General features: G+C 35.4%; 2 protein-coding genes across 2 annotated transcripts; one reads left to right on the plus strand and one right to left on the minus strand.

Moving 5' to 3' along the window:
• Positions 1-398: 398 nt before the first annotated feature.
• Positions 399-1,946, plus strand: LOC136824155 (GTP-binding protein Di-Ras2-like). The gene has a single exon (XM_067080323.1). The coding sequence runs from the start codon at positions 763-765 to the stop codon at positions 1,603-1,605; it is 843 nt and encodes a 280-aa protein (XP_066936424.1). The 5' UTR covers positions 399-762; the 3' UTR covers positions 1,606-1,946.
• Positions 1,947-1,991: 45 nt separating this feature from the next.
• Positions 1,992-7,779, minus strand: LOC136824154 (uncharacterized). Its single transcript, XM_067080321.1, has 4 exons — positions 7,237-7,779; positions 5,944-6,402; positions 3,002-3,486; positions 1,992-2,610 (listed from the first exon to the last, which is right to left on the minus strand). Exons 1-4 carry the CDS (start codon positions 7,658-7,660, stop codon positions 2,500-2,502), a joined length of 1,479 nt encoding a protein of 492 aa, XP_066936422.1. The 5' UTR covers positions 7,661-7,779; the 3' UTR covers positions 1,992-2,499.
• Positions 7,780-12,971: the final 5,192 nt, after the last annotated feature.

Here is a 12,971-nt window from a genome sequence, read left to right on the forward strand (position 1 = left end):
CGTTTTTAAATTCTAGTCACCAAGAATAATACAGCACTCTCGTCGTATTCCAATTCATGAATATTTTTTTTGAGTTCAATTCTAAATAAAGGCTCTTAATTGAAAGAAAGATCGAATCTCGACAAATGATTATGCATATTATTTAGACCACGTGGGACTCATCTGGAACCGAAAAATATTTCAAGTTGATAAAGGCTGCGAGGGAAGAAGATGCAGAAAATCAATAATGCATACCATGAACTGATTCCGACAGATAAAATGAAGAATTGAGTTTTTTTCAATAATTTAACAATATGGAATTTAACAAGGAATACCAAGTTAATACCATTCATCAAAATGCATAAGAATCTACTAAAAGATGTGAAGGAAATGCCTTTCCATTTATGTTTCTTGAGATGGTTGAAGTTGAGTCAAATGCATCTAAAAGCGATCAACTTTCAATCGAATCTGGTACGAAAAGTGCCAGTAAATTCTTCAAGAAAAGACAACACAACAACAAAGGACGTCAAAGGAAAATAAATGAACCGTATGGCTACTTATTGAAATTCCTGTAAATAAGTTGAAATCAAATTGAGGGACATAAACAAAAATCGAAGAGACTCTTATAAACGCTGCATCTAAAAGGTGATCGACTTTCAATCAAATCTAGCAGATCAAAAGAAAATGGTCAGTATAAGCTACTTGTTGAAATTCCTGTAAATAAGTTGAAATCAAGTTGAGGGACAAACAAAATCAACGAAACTTAAAAAATCTTCATGCACAATGGAACAGTTGCGGAAATATCGTCACCATCACCACCACAAGCACGACGTTGAAGCTCTTCCTTCAATTCGGATCTCCATCTTTGGTGATGCCAAAGTCGGTAAAACTGAACTACTCCATCGTCTATTTCATGAAGCTGAAAATGATGAAAAAAGAAAACACAAAAAGAAAAAATCTTTTGAATTTCATGATCCTTATGTACCTACTGTTGAAGATTTTCATAAATTTGTTTTTCATCATAAGAATTGTGCATGCGCTTTAGAAATTGTTGATACCTCAGGAAGCGAGCAGTTTCCAGCTATGAGACGTTTGAATGTGGGTCGCTCTGATTTGATTGTAATCATGTACGATGTTGGTCGAAAATCAACTTGGAGAGAAGCTATACGCTTGTATGAGTTTACAAGGGATACTAAACCAATGAGTGAAGGTCAGATGGTTATTTTCGTTGCTGGAAAATCTGATAAATTGAATGATCCATTGAGTTATAATAACAGTTTTATTAGTAAAAATATCAGGAAAGGTGATATGAATGTACGATTTTCTGTGTGTTCGGCTAAAACAGGTGATAATATTCGAGATGTGTTTGAAATTGGTTTGGAACAACAAACGAATGCTTTAAAGCGAGAAATGAACGAAGCTTCACCGGGTACATTTCGTTTAAGAAGTAGATCAATGTTAGAAGAAAAAATTGTCGATGTTATGGCTGATGAGGAAGACGCGAGACACCAAAGGAAAACATCGGAAATGGATGTTGAAGATTATGGCAAATCACAAAAGAAGAAGAAAAAGAAGAAAGTTCGCTTTAATTTGCTTCATCATCATCACCACAAATCCGAAAAATGATCAGCCAGTCAGATACGACTTTCTTCAGCAAAATGTTATGAAAACTTATGTGGTGACTAGCCTTACCGTTAAAGTGATTGAAAAATTACGTTTAGTTTTCGTATAGGCTATTATTGCTAAGAGTTACATAAAAAGGGTATTCCTACCATCAAGGCAATATATTCTTGTAGAAGTTATTCTAATGTAAAAAACGTGTGCATCAACACCCAATTCTGACGAGTCAGACAAACAAATAATTATTGGGTATGAATAATAAAGGAAGACTATTGAAGCATACTACAAGACAAAGCAACGGATAAGCCTTAAATTTATTTGGTAACATCTTTTATTCCTGCAATGATAATGATAAATGATGAAATTTTCATTTTCTTCTTTCTTTATTTTAATTTAAGGGAATTATTTTACATTTTAGTAAAAATCTATTGAGTGATAGCTACTTGCATACACACAAGGTATATATTTACATTGGTTTTGTTTTTAAAAAGTTAAATGCAAAGATTCCTTCTTTCTTGGTTTGTACCACTGAGCTTTATATGCAATTTGTACTGGTAGTTCTTTGTTACTGCAAACAGTATTTTATCATGCAAAGCAGTACCGATTTTCCGAAGGTCTTTTGCATTTTTTCATCCAGAAGAACTACTCTGTTTTCAAAGTTTGCATTCGCAGATTGGATTGTTGTCATTGTTTGGGATTGCTCTATGATTCGACGAGTAACATTCTTTCGACTACTATATTAACGTCATAACAACGTCAATCTGACGTCCAAAACATCAGAATAACGTCTTGTGGACGTTAAAACAACATTACGTTCCAGTGTTGAACCTCAGACACTAACACCACTTTCTAGTCACACCGATTGTGAACTAATATTGTCGATGCTACTTCTCCTCGTCCTCAAGAACATCCAGCTTTCTGTCCGAAATTACCGGTTAACGTTAAATCAGGATTGGAACCAGCCAAATACCGAATATCATGTCTCTTTAATTTTGTTGAGCTTGATAAGTCCTGTAAGGATAAAAAATAAGAATTTGTTAACAATCGAAGATAACCTTTAAAAGCATTTTGACTGGGATAAAAACTACAAAGTTTATAATAATACAGTTGGTGCTATTTAATTCAACGTTCTACTATTCGATACGCTCAATTATTCGATGATATTGAAAGTCACCGTCAAGAAGAAACTCTCATAAAATACGCTCTATTATTCGTTACGCTCCCTTATTCGATGAAAATCCAATTCCCGCCCCTTGAAAATAGTCAACTGCACTAGTTTTAATTTTATTCACATTATTATCAGGAAAGGTACTCGTCATGACGTTCTCATTTGAGTTTAAGTCGCAGAGCAAACGAGATTTTGGAATCTGCGTGAATAAATAAAACGAAGTTAAATTTATACCTTTGCTATTGACGAGATACGTCTGGCGGATGACGTTTGTGAGCCAGGGTCATCTAAACGATTATCATCTTTCTCAATGAACGATCTTGTAAAATCTCTTTTCCATGTGTACGAGTTCTTATTAGATGCTGCCAAAACATGAATCTTATCAAAATTACGTCTTTTTAATTTACGTTGTAAATCCACATAATCAACAATATGTCCAGCATAATTCTGATCAGCAATGATCAAATAGTTTTTAGCATTACAATTTGATAATGGATATAATAATTCACCAATGGTTAGGATTTCAGAGCTGCTTGCTTTTCCGTCCGCATTCCAATCCCAAAGCAACAGGTCACCGTTTTTGGTAGTTGGACCGTTGAGATAGATAACAAAGGTATCGATACATTTCGTGTTACGCGAGCATACGGAACGAACGTGTCGCGTGATCGTGAGGGCGTCAACTGCGGGAACTGTTTCTTTGGCTTTTAAATCACCATCCACTAAAACAAAAACCGAATCACTTTTTCACATACCATAACGTAAAACTACTAAGAGGAAAATGAAGAAATAGGCTGTTGGCATCCACTAACCGATTCGTGCTCCTTATACTACCTGCGGTTTTGTGGAAGTCTGCGATTCCGACTAGGGAAGAAACGGATCTACAAAGATCATATTAAAGATTAAGCTCAAAGCTTCAACCATATATCTTGGGATCGCTCAGAGATTAAGGGAGAATTTCAGCTAAATCAGACCACTTTATCTCCAAGCGGATTCTAATAACTTCGCACTGGAGAGTAGAACGTGGTATGCGCAGAATAGATGATCTATAATGAGATTAACTTTTAGCTTGTCTCTAAAATGCCCTTAAAATTTCATGACAAATACACAGGCATATTGTCAGATTCTTGCTCTATGTCTCTATAATTGAGAATATAAGATTTGAGTGAGAATAAGTTAAACTTAAACTACTTATGAGCTGTTTAAATCCTATTTTGGGAACTTGTATAGGTAGAAAGGCAATGCATATAATTTTATGACCAAATCTCTCGTATTCAAGCTATAACGCGTGCGCTTAAAAGTTTTAAGCATGTTTTAGTTTTAAAGCAAGCTGCCTCGGCATCATTTAAAAAAAGATTATTATTCCTACAGCCCAACAATAAAACCTTGTCAAAGTTTTTCTGACCGCAAATCGATAATATCCGATTTAAATGTCATTAAAATACTACTATGCTTATGTATGACGCAATCATGATGTCTATGTTCAGAAAATACATTAAGCGTGATTTTAGATTTCTCGTCAGCTATTCTAACTTTTACATTGCTGGGAAAATTTTTTTCTTTTGTTTTGATGCCAGATTCCGAAGAATAGGGTCTGGTAAAAACACAGTATCAAAGACCTTTCCTTTAAAGAAAAACTCTGGTTCAAAGGGAAAATCTAAGATCCCTGGAGAGAATATAAAAGTTATCGGAGAATGTAAGAAAATTGTCTTTCAAAGAAGTTAGAGTCTAAAAGCTGAATTCTGAATTGATAGTCTACTATAAGAATCACAGAAAGACGATTGAATTCGGCAAGACCGACACAAAAAAATGCCGACTTTATTGTCGGTCTGTTACCAGAAAGACAGAAAGACAATCAAAAGCATCAAAAGAGAAAAGTTAAACGAACGGCTAACCGAATATGAAATCTAACGAAGTTAAGACTATCAAATGCTGTGAAGACATGTCGTGTAAAGATACCTTGAGCTTTTTTTTTCTTCGAAAAATCAAAAGAACTCAAACTAAGATCAAGATCAAGCTACTTTTCTTTAGGCAAAGAAATGTTTTTAGCTTTATGATTATGACGATGATGCTTATTATAGACTAGCCTGTACCACCCCGCCGCCACGGGCGTTTTTTATATTTTGCCATAGGTCATCGAAGAAGAGTCTGGTACAGGCTAAATTAACTATAGACGTCAGACCTATTTTTTTAACAACTGTTCGGTTAAAATTTGACAAGTGAATTAATTAAACGTGAGATAAATGGCGAACTTATGTTATCTCTCTAGAATCTCAAGAGGCCTTCCTAGTTCCGCCATCGAAAAAGAGAAAACAGTCCATTCTCACAAATGACAGTAAGAGAGGGATATGAGTGCAAGAGTAGGTAAATTTCATGTCATATACCGCTAAGAAAGGTGTTAAATGTAAAGACATTCTTTTAACAAGGCTCACAAATTCACAACATCTAAGATGTAGTAGTAGATAGATAGAGAAATTTGTAAGCGGTTAAAATGAAGATGTGAAGTCGGTCATTATACATCTTTAAAAAACCTATAATAATTATGCTAATGGTACCAGTATCTATCTTGAGAATTAGAACTTGCACAGTGATCTTTTCAAAGTATAGTCACGATCGAAGAGCCAGCCCCTTATAATACACGAATTACGATAAAGATAAATTCATCCTCCGTGTATCCCAAGCTTTAGCGAGTTTATGTATTTGCTCTTTTGAGGACGGTAGAATGACTGAAGCGATTTGGAATAACCCGCACTTCTGACCCGCAAAATCGAGGACGGTAAAAGTGCCGATTTACCGTCGTCCTCAGCTGGTCAAGATCTAGTCAAATTAGAACCTTACCGTCTCAGTCACAGAAAAACACATATACATAAACTCGGTTTTATCTATGTTACTGATGCACGCCGGAGAAAATCTGGTGCTATCAGTAAGCATCAAAAAGCTGATAATAGACAAGGACGAGGTTGCGATAAAGATTTCAAGCTCTGTATATACAGTATGCATCTTGTAAAAAGAGGTTTTTGAAATAGTTAAATTACCTTATTGGAAGGTCAGGTATTGCTTAGATACATTGGTTACTCTATTTGATTAGAGATCCCTTCCCCTACACAGAAAATAGACAGAGATAAACAAAAAACACAAAGAATTGACAGACAAGAAAAAAAGAAACAATTTTCACTTACGTTCAATAGTCGCATTATTGGCGAAAAAGACTTTGATGTTTTCTTTATCAAATGACCGGCTCGTTTGCAAATGTTTGAAAACTTCCTGGATGTTATGTAGATGTCTTATCCGGTTTATATATTTACTCCATCCACCTGATACCAAGAGGGCGTAATCACACGACCACCCACATTTACGCCCTTTATCTGGCTTCTTCGTTGTCGACTTTGGCGGACAAAGTTTATTCTTGCATTTGTCTTTATCAATAACATCAGCTTTAGGACATTTGGCAAATTTCCTGGTTATGGAGTGGCATTTGAGTTGTTGGTGCCCTACTGCAGTGGTGTCATATACAAAAGGAATGAAATCGAAGGAACAAGCTCGCCTCAGTCTTTCACGGCGTTTACGAGGACTCAGTTGTGCAGTTAATAAGCATTTTCCATTGTTTCGTGGAAGATACATGCATTCAGGTTTGGAAACTGAAATAAAGAAAGAGGATTTATTGGGGCCGATGTAGAGACAGTGCAATAAAAAGATAACCCCTAAAGTACGCTTCCAATCTCAGACGATAAAAATAGCGACCATCAAGTTAGATGCATTTCGTTCATCCAACTCGATGTCGATATAATTTTCAGTTTTTCCGAAAGTCAGCATTAATGAAGATCTAGAGATTGTCGAAAATAACCACTCTAATTCGATCTTCAAGGGGACAAGAATTTTCTTCGAATTATGGAGCGAGTGTTTTATACAACTTTCTAGCTAATTCTATAGAGGTTCAAATTAGAGAGAGTTGGTTGTACCTTCGACTTTCTCAGATACTGTATCAATTTAAAAAATACGAATTAAATAAAACAAACTCCTATCACAGACACATGATAGCCACATCTAATTTAAAATCAAATTCCAAACGCCAATCTAAAGTAATCAACCTGCGTCATTTAAAATGTACCGACAAAAAGCTAAGGATTCCTTTTAAATGTGTCGAATTGACAGAATCCCGACTAGCATTAATTAAGAAAATCATTTATAAATATTAAAAATGTATCAAAATTAATTGGTATAAAAGAAACCGATAAAAGTTATCCATCCAGGAGTCAATTACAAAAGTTTAAAGCTAAATCACTGCTTAGCCGAAAAAAAGGACCACAAACATGAACGTAAAATGATCAAATGGTTTCATAGTTCTCCTATCTTAAACATGGTCATTTTAGGAATATACCCTGCCTTGCTTTATAGATCTCACAATGTCAAAAAAACCGGTAGAAGACTAAAACATCCAACTTTTCTAGCTGTAAATTATGGTATTGACTTACTAGGTGATGTATAGTAGATTCCACTGAGTTGATCACATTTGGTTTTCGGAATGTCAACTTTGACAAGAGATACCACTAGACTGTGTCCAAAATGTGCATCTGGCATCGGATCTACAACAACAACGGCGTCTAAGTGTTTATATAAATCAAAGGGGCTTGGTCGTAAAGGAACCAGCATGCTAAGTGAACTTGTATTACTTAATTTCTCTGCCATGTAAAAGTTCATATCAGTTGACGGACGTGTTTTAATGAAAGTACAATTTTTGGATGACATCAACTCCCTACAAGAACGTTTTTGAATAAGTTCCAAAACTTTCTTTGCACGATGATATACAATTAAGTCGTGTCCCGTTTTCGTTCCTTCCAAAGCTGCGAAACTGATGATAATGCAGATCAGTAGTAATGATAAAGATGATAAATCCATATTGAATTCCGTGTTATATAAGCGTTTTTTATTTATTTAACATACAGTCTGTAGTGTCACTTCATTTATTGAGTTAAGTTAAAATAGCTCCAATATCGATCGTTCCAGTAAGCTGCTCTGAGAAAAATGTATACTGCAATGTAAATTAGATGTGTATGAGAATGAGACATACATACAGCTGAATTCGGTTTTTTGGTATATAAAGTAACATGTAAAGTTTAGTGAGTTAGTTTATAGCGCGGAGGACGGTAGCTCAAGCACAGTAAAAAAACAAAAGAACATTAATTGCGAAAAAAAGTAGATTTCCATTGTTAAAGTTTTGATTGAAGATAGCGAACTAAACAATTTCGCATGTTTTGTAGCGCGCGCGCTCTTCTTTCACCGCATGAACGTATAAAGACAATCACAAATAAAAATGAGAATAGCGCGCGAAACGAAATGATGAAAAAAAAAGGTTATTATTTTTCGATTGTATTACCAGTAGTATTAGAATGTTATAGAAACAAACTTTTATGATATCGCTTCTCATATATATAGTGCAAGGCAAAAAAAAAAAGAATTTTTTCACAGACTTCTACAAAACAATAACAAAAATGAACTTGATAATGAATTCTTGAAATTAAGAACAAAACTAAATTACCGACGTTGAATAACTTGTTAAATAGAGTATTGTTCCTAACCTTATTGTTTTAGGTCAAAACTATACTCGGGGACTCTGGAACTTAAAAGCGCGGTCTTATCTTGAAGCAATTAGTTCATAAAAAACTACGACACGTTCACAACGAAGTTAAAGACCGAAGACTAAATACTCTAAGCCGCATACAGAAATCATGGGAGAAAAACCTGTAGCCAAAAGCCTGATGGTCACTTGGGTTAATGAGTTTAAAAATAAGACATGTCTGCATAAACTGGCCCAGAAAGCGTATGTCTATGCTCGAAATGGTTCTTTGAAGTCAAAACAAGCGTCTCGGGAAGCCCCCAAAACCTTATCAGAAATCACCTTTTGACGAGCTTAATGAGCTTAAAGAAAGTTTATGAAAAGAATTTTAGATTGTATCCAAAAAAAGGTTTTGTCTGTGCATTTAGTCTTATAGACGACTTGTAACAGTTAAGAGGAGGCGGCGAGAGAGCTTGTCAAATAAAACACTTGCCCGCCTACTACAAATCTCACAACAAAAGACACAATGAAGGTCATAATTCTACAAAAGCCTTTTTAAACTGACGTAACTGTTTTAAAGAGATACACGAAAAAAAAATAATAATAACGTCATAAAGTTCGGCTAACGTGCAAAAAGACGAGTCGGAATAAAATGATAGCGAGTTTATATATGTATAATAATGAGTGCTTAATGAAATTAGAAGGAATGTATGTTACAAGCAAAAGGGGCAAAGAAAGGGCGGCTCAACGTCTATTACAAACAGATCTCGTACGAATAACCGTAAAAGAAATCTTTGTAACTAGATAGGTATAATATGAAAAGGGGGCGGAGGAGGTTAGTTGAAACAAAGTGACGCGCATGACATGCTCATGTAGAAATCAAAAAGAATGCAAAAATGGTCAGGTATGTACCGCATGGTTTTTACACGACATTCTAGAAAGAACTCGCAACCAATTCCCAAGATGAAAGTATTAAAGACACGTAATAAAAATTTGACGGAAAACAACAATCTTCAATTGCGAGACTTCTGGTTGGAAAATGAAGCTACTTACTAGTATTTTCCCATCCAGAACGCCCGCGCGTAGTTTTTACACAAACGCCGGATTGAAACTAAAATCTATCGCTAGATTTCAAAAAATGTAGTCCTCCAAAATAAAGTCGTGGACGACTCAGTAGTGGATGTACGCAATGTCCAGGGAAAAAGTAACAAGACTAACGAAATGGCCGCAAGGAACTGCAAAATTAGAAAAATCTTAGAGTAAGTATGTATAAGAAACTCGAAAGTATGGATAAGAAAATTTGTATCCAAATAAGCAATATAGAGAATGCATAACAACAGCCTTAAAAGAGATTTCTCTAGAACGCTAACGTGATCATTTCGGGGAGTTTCTAAACATCGACCAGAAATGGCGACCACGACCAGCGACCACGACCGGCGACCAGATAAATTTGGGTTATCGAGTTTTTCCTCTTTCTCCACCTTAGAGTCTTTCTCCTATGATCAATTATTTATCGAATTGAAGAGTAAAGCTCACCCCTGTCTCATTCACAGTAATTATAAAGCCACGTGCAAAACGTGTAGAACAGCCATTTCAACACTCTTGGAGCTTGAATGGGGTGTCAATTTCTATCCTCTTGTATTTTCGGCATCAAATTAATCAATGGCAAATTTTTTGCTGAAATTCATTTAAGAAGCTTTATATTTGATCATCAGATCATTATTTTGTCAAAATAAGTCATTTTGACAATGTAAGGACAATAGAATAATTGATGAGATTGATATCTCTAAAACTGCCCTTCCCAGCTTTTGCCTACTGACAATTTCTATCTATTTATACTAAGAGCATCTCATTCAGCATAATTAAAATATTTGGTGTAATAAAGTTTACAGGCATCACACTTAATTGCCCTGTCAATATTTTTGTCAAAAAGTGTCACTTTGTCTAGAAAATGACTGGTAACGTCAAAGGTCACTTTTAGTATTCTAAGCTAGAGTAATTTTCTCAGCCACGTGCTCAGTGGTTCATTTGAAAGCCACACCAGGACTCTATTTGGATGTTCTCTACGGTGGAGAGAGCAGATAAACTCGATAACCCAAATTTATCTGGTCGCCGGTCGTGGTCGCTGGTCGTGGTCGCCATTTCTGGTCGATGTTTAGAAACTCCCATCATTTCGTTTGAAATGACAACGTCTTAAAAATAATTCCACGTTGAATATACAATTGTTTAGATGCAAGACAAACTCTGATGGAAATGAATAACTGGTACACTTTTCCCTTTTTATAAGGACTGATGGCAACTCAGAATTTAGACGCCTCCTTGTCTTGTGCAATTTTGATACAATTATTCACCACACGGCTACTGGCCACATCAAAAAGTACAGCGATAAAAAGAATACAGACTTGGAAATTCCAAACCAATATACTCATGAGAGAATTACGAATAAATGTATTCTAATAAATGTAATCATTCAACAAGGTCTGAGCAGATCTGAGTATAGGTTAAAATTGAGATCGAGTATTGTTCTTTACATCCACATTAACAACATAGGAATGAGCCTTAAAAATGAAAATTAGCCTTTTACCCCCTGGAAATGTTCGTCCACCCCATGAATAGTATGAATATAAAATGGAATGGCCCATAAACAATAAAGTTGTTTTAACATACGCGGGCAGAAACTTTCGCGTTTTTTGCGTTTTTGGCATTTTTCCGCGAAAGTTTATGCCAGGTAAAGAGTATGCCAGAGTCGATATTATCGATATTATCGCAGTGACTAGGATTCGGAATGGGAGGAAGAAGTGCAAATAGTTTATTTTTCATTTATTAGCATATCACTCATTCGATTTAAGAAAAAAATGAGCATTGAAGTAATTTTTCATTCACTTTCCCCAGCCACTCGCGAAAGTTATTGCCGCTAAAATTGAACATTCACAAAACCGCGAAAGTTTCCTCCGCAAATTTTCTTCAAAAAGTAAAAATAATTTATAGTTTGAAAACGAAAGTGAAAAATTTCAAGATGAGGAAATTTCTGCTTTTCTCCAAAAAGGGACTGGATCTAGTGGCATGTATTTGCTACCACCTCAAGCAAAGCCAAAAAAATGAAGTCAGCCAAAATACACAGGGCCATTTATCAGCGCCATCCAGTCTATCAAATAGCTATGTGGCCCTCGGGCTACGGATACCGATGTGAACATAAAAACTGGCAATGAAGACGCATTGTCATTCTTGCAGATAACAATCGCAAATTTTGATTTCTTGATCTTTTCAGAATGCAGAAAGATTTTAACAAATTTATTCATCAACGGTACTGTATAGACTAGAGACTACCTCTGACTGAATTTTGATTTATTATTATAGTTTTGAACACCCCTGTATCACAGACCCGCTGGGACCCCAGTCCCACTGGAATATTTGGCAAAAACTTCTTCCCCGGGTTAAGTTCCGCTAAAATTTCAATCCCACTGTGACGTTGACTTTGATTTCATCCCCATTCGAAATTCGATGTTTAAAAATTGCACTCCAAACCTATCCCCCACTGGATTTTTTAACCTTGGAACAATAGAATTTCTATCCCCATTCGGATTTCAATAGTTCAAGAGTTTTCATCTCCACTGAGGAAAAAAGTTCCACCGGGGTTGAGACAGGGGTGTTTTTGATGACGTCCAGTGAAGTAGACTACACTTGGTGTGGTCACCATTTTTAAAGAAAAAAATCCAAAAAAGCACAAAAGCTATTTGGTATTTAAAAAACAAACATATTTACAATATATCCTATTTTCTAAAAAAAACATTGCCCATGCATTTTTTACCTTCAAATAACAACTAAAACCGTAGTCCGTCCACCTAAGCAAAAACTCAAGATTGAGAACTATGATGAACCACCGGGTCACCTAATCGTGTCATTCAGTCTATAAAAAAGCTCTAAGTGAACCCCGGGTCGCACTCTAAACCCACATCGTGACAACGTGCCTAAAGACAATCCTTCAAAATGATTGATACCTTGATTTATATAATCCAACAATGAAACAAACAATTCATTCAAATTCTTTGGAACTCATTTGGAATGTGACAAAACAAAGTCTTCATAAAGCCATCAAGGAAAAAGGACAATACTCATTTTACTGGAAATAAACTTGGTCATAACGAGGCAGTAATGACAGCATCAAAAAGACATTAGTGTAATGTTAGTTTCACCGGCTGACTGAAATAAAGAACAAACTAATTTTCGATACAGGCAAATTAAGATAGCCCTTTTTATCGATAGGTTTGCAAAAACTGTCTGAGGTGTAACTATCAGACTTTCCAAGTCAAAGTAAATTAACCAGTATCGACATGGTGAATGAATCTATGAATGAATCTTTTTGGTAAAGAGAAATCCAAACAAACCCTTTCAAAGCCAAAATCAATCCTGACAAAAGTGTACTATGCCAATAGTTGACAAGAAGGAAAAATTAGCTGAAACAATGATACTTGAAAAGCTGGCGACAAAAATCAACAAGAATCCAGAAGTCTTTTAAGAGGTTGGAAGACCGCAAAAATAAAAGTATCGCGAAAAGTGAAAATTGAAAGTTTGTTTTTAGTCACAATATTCAAATTCCAAAAAGATAAAAAGACTGTAAGAAGCTGTAATCACCCAAAAAATTGAACGAAAAAA

The sequence above is a fragment of the Clytia hemisphaerica genome, unplaced genomic scaffold (assembly GCF_902728285.1).
Source record: "Clytia hemisphaerica strain Z4C2 unplaced genomic scaffold, Clytia hemisphaerica genome assembly, whole genome shotgun sequence".
Taxonomy (NCBI): Eukaryota; Metazoa; Cnidaria; class Hydrozoa; order Leptothecata; family Clytiidae; genus Clytia; species Clytia hemisphaerica.

What these genes read in the sequence shown, in the direction of transcription:
- LOC136824154 (XM_067080321.1), bottom strand. Translation starts at nt 7,660, where the DNA reads ATGGATTTATCATCTTTATCATTACTACTGATCTGCATTATCATCAGT. An exon ending in AATCTACTATACATCACCTA is followed by an intron (nt 6,403 to 7,236) that starts GTAAGTCAATAC and finishes TCTTTATTTCAG; the next exon opens with TTTCCAAACCTGAATGCATG. An exon ending in CAATAATGCGACTATTGAAC is followed by an intron (nt 3,487 to 5,943) that starts GTAAGTGAAAAT and finishes TTTTTGTTTTAG; the next exon opens with TGGATGGTGATTTAAAAGCC.
- LOC136824155 (XM_067080323.1), top strand. Translation starts at nt 763, where the DNA reads ATGGAACAGTTGCGGAAATATCGTCACCATCACCACCACAAGCACGAC.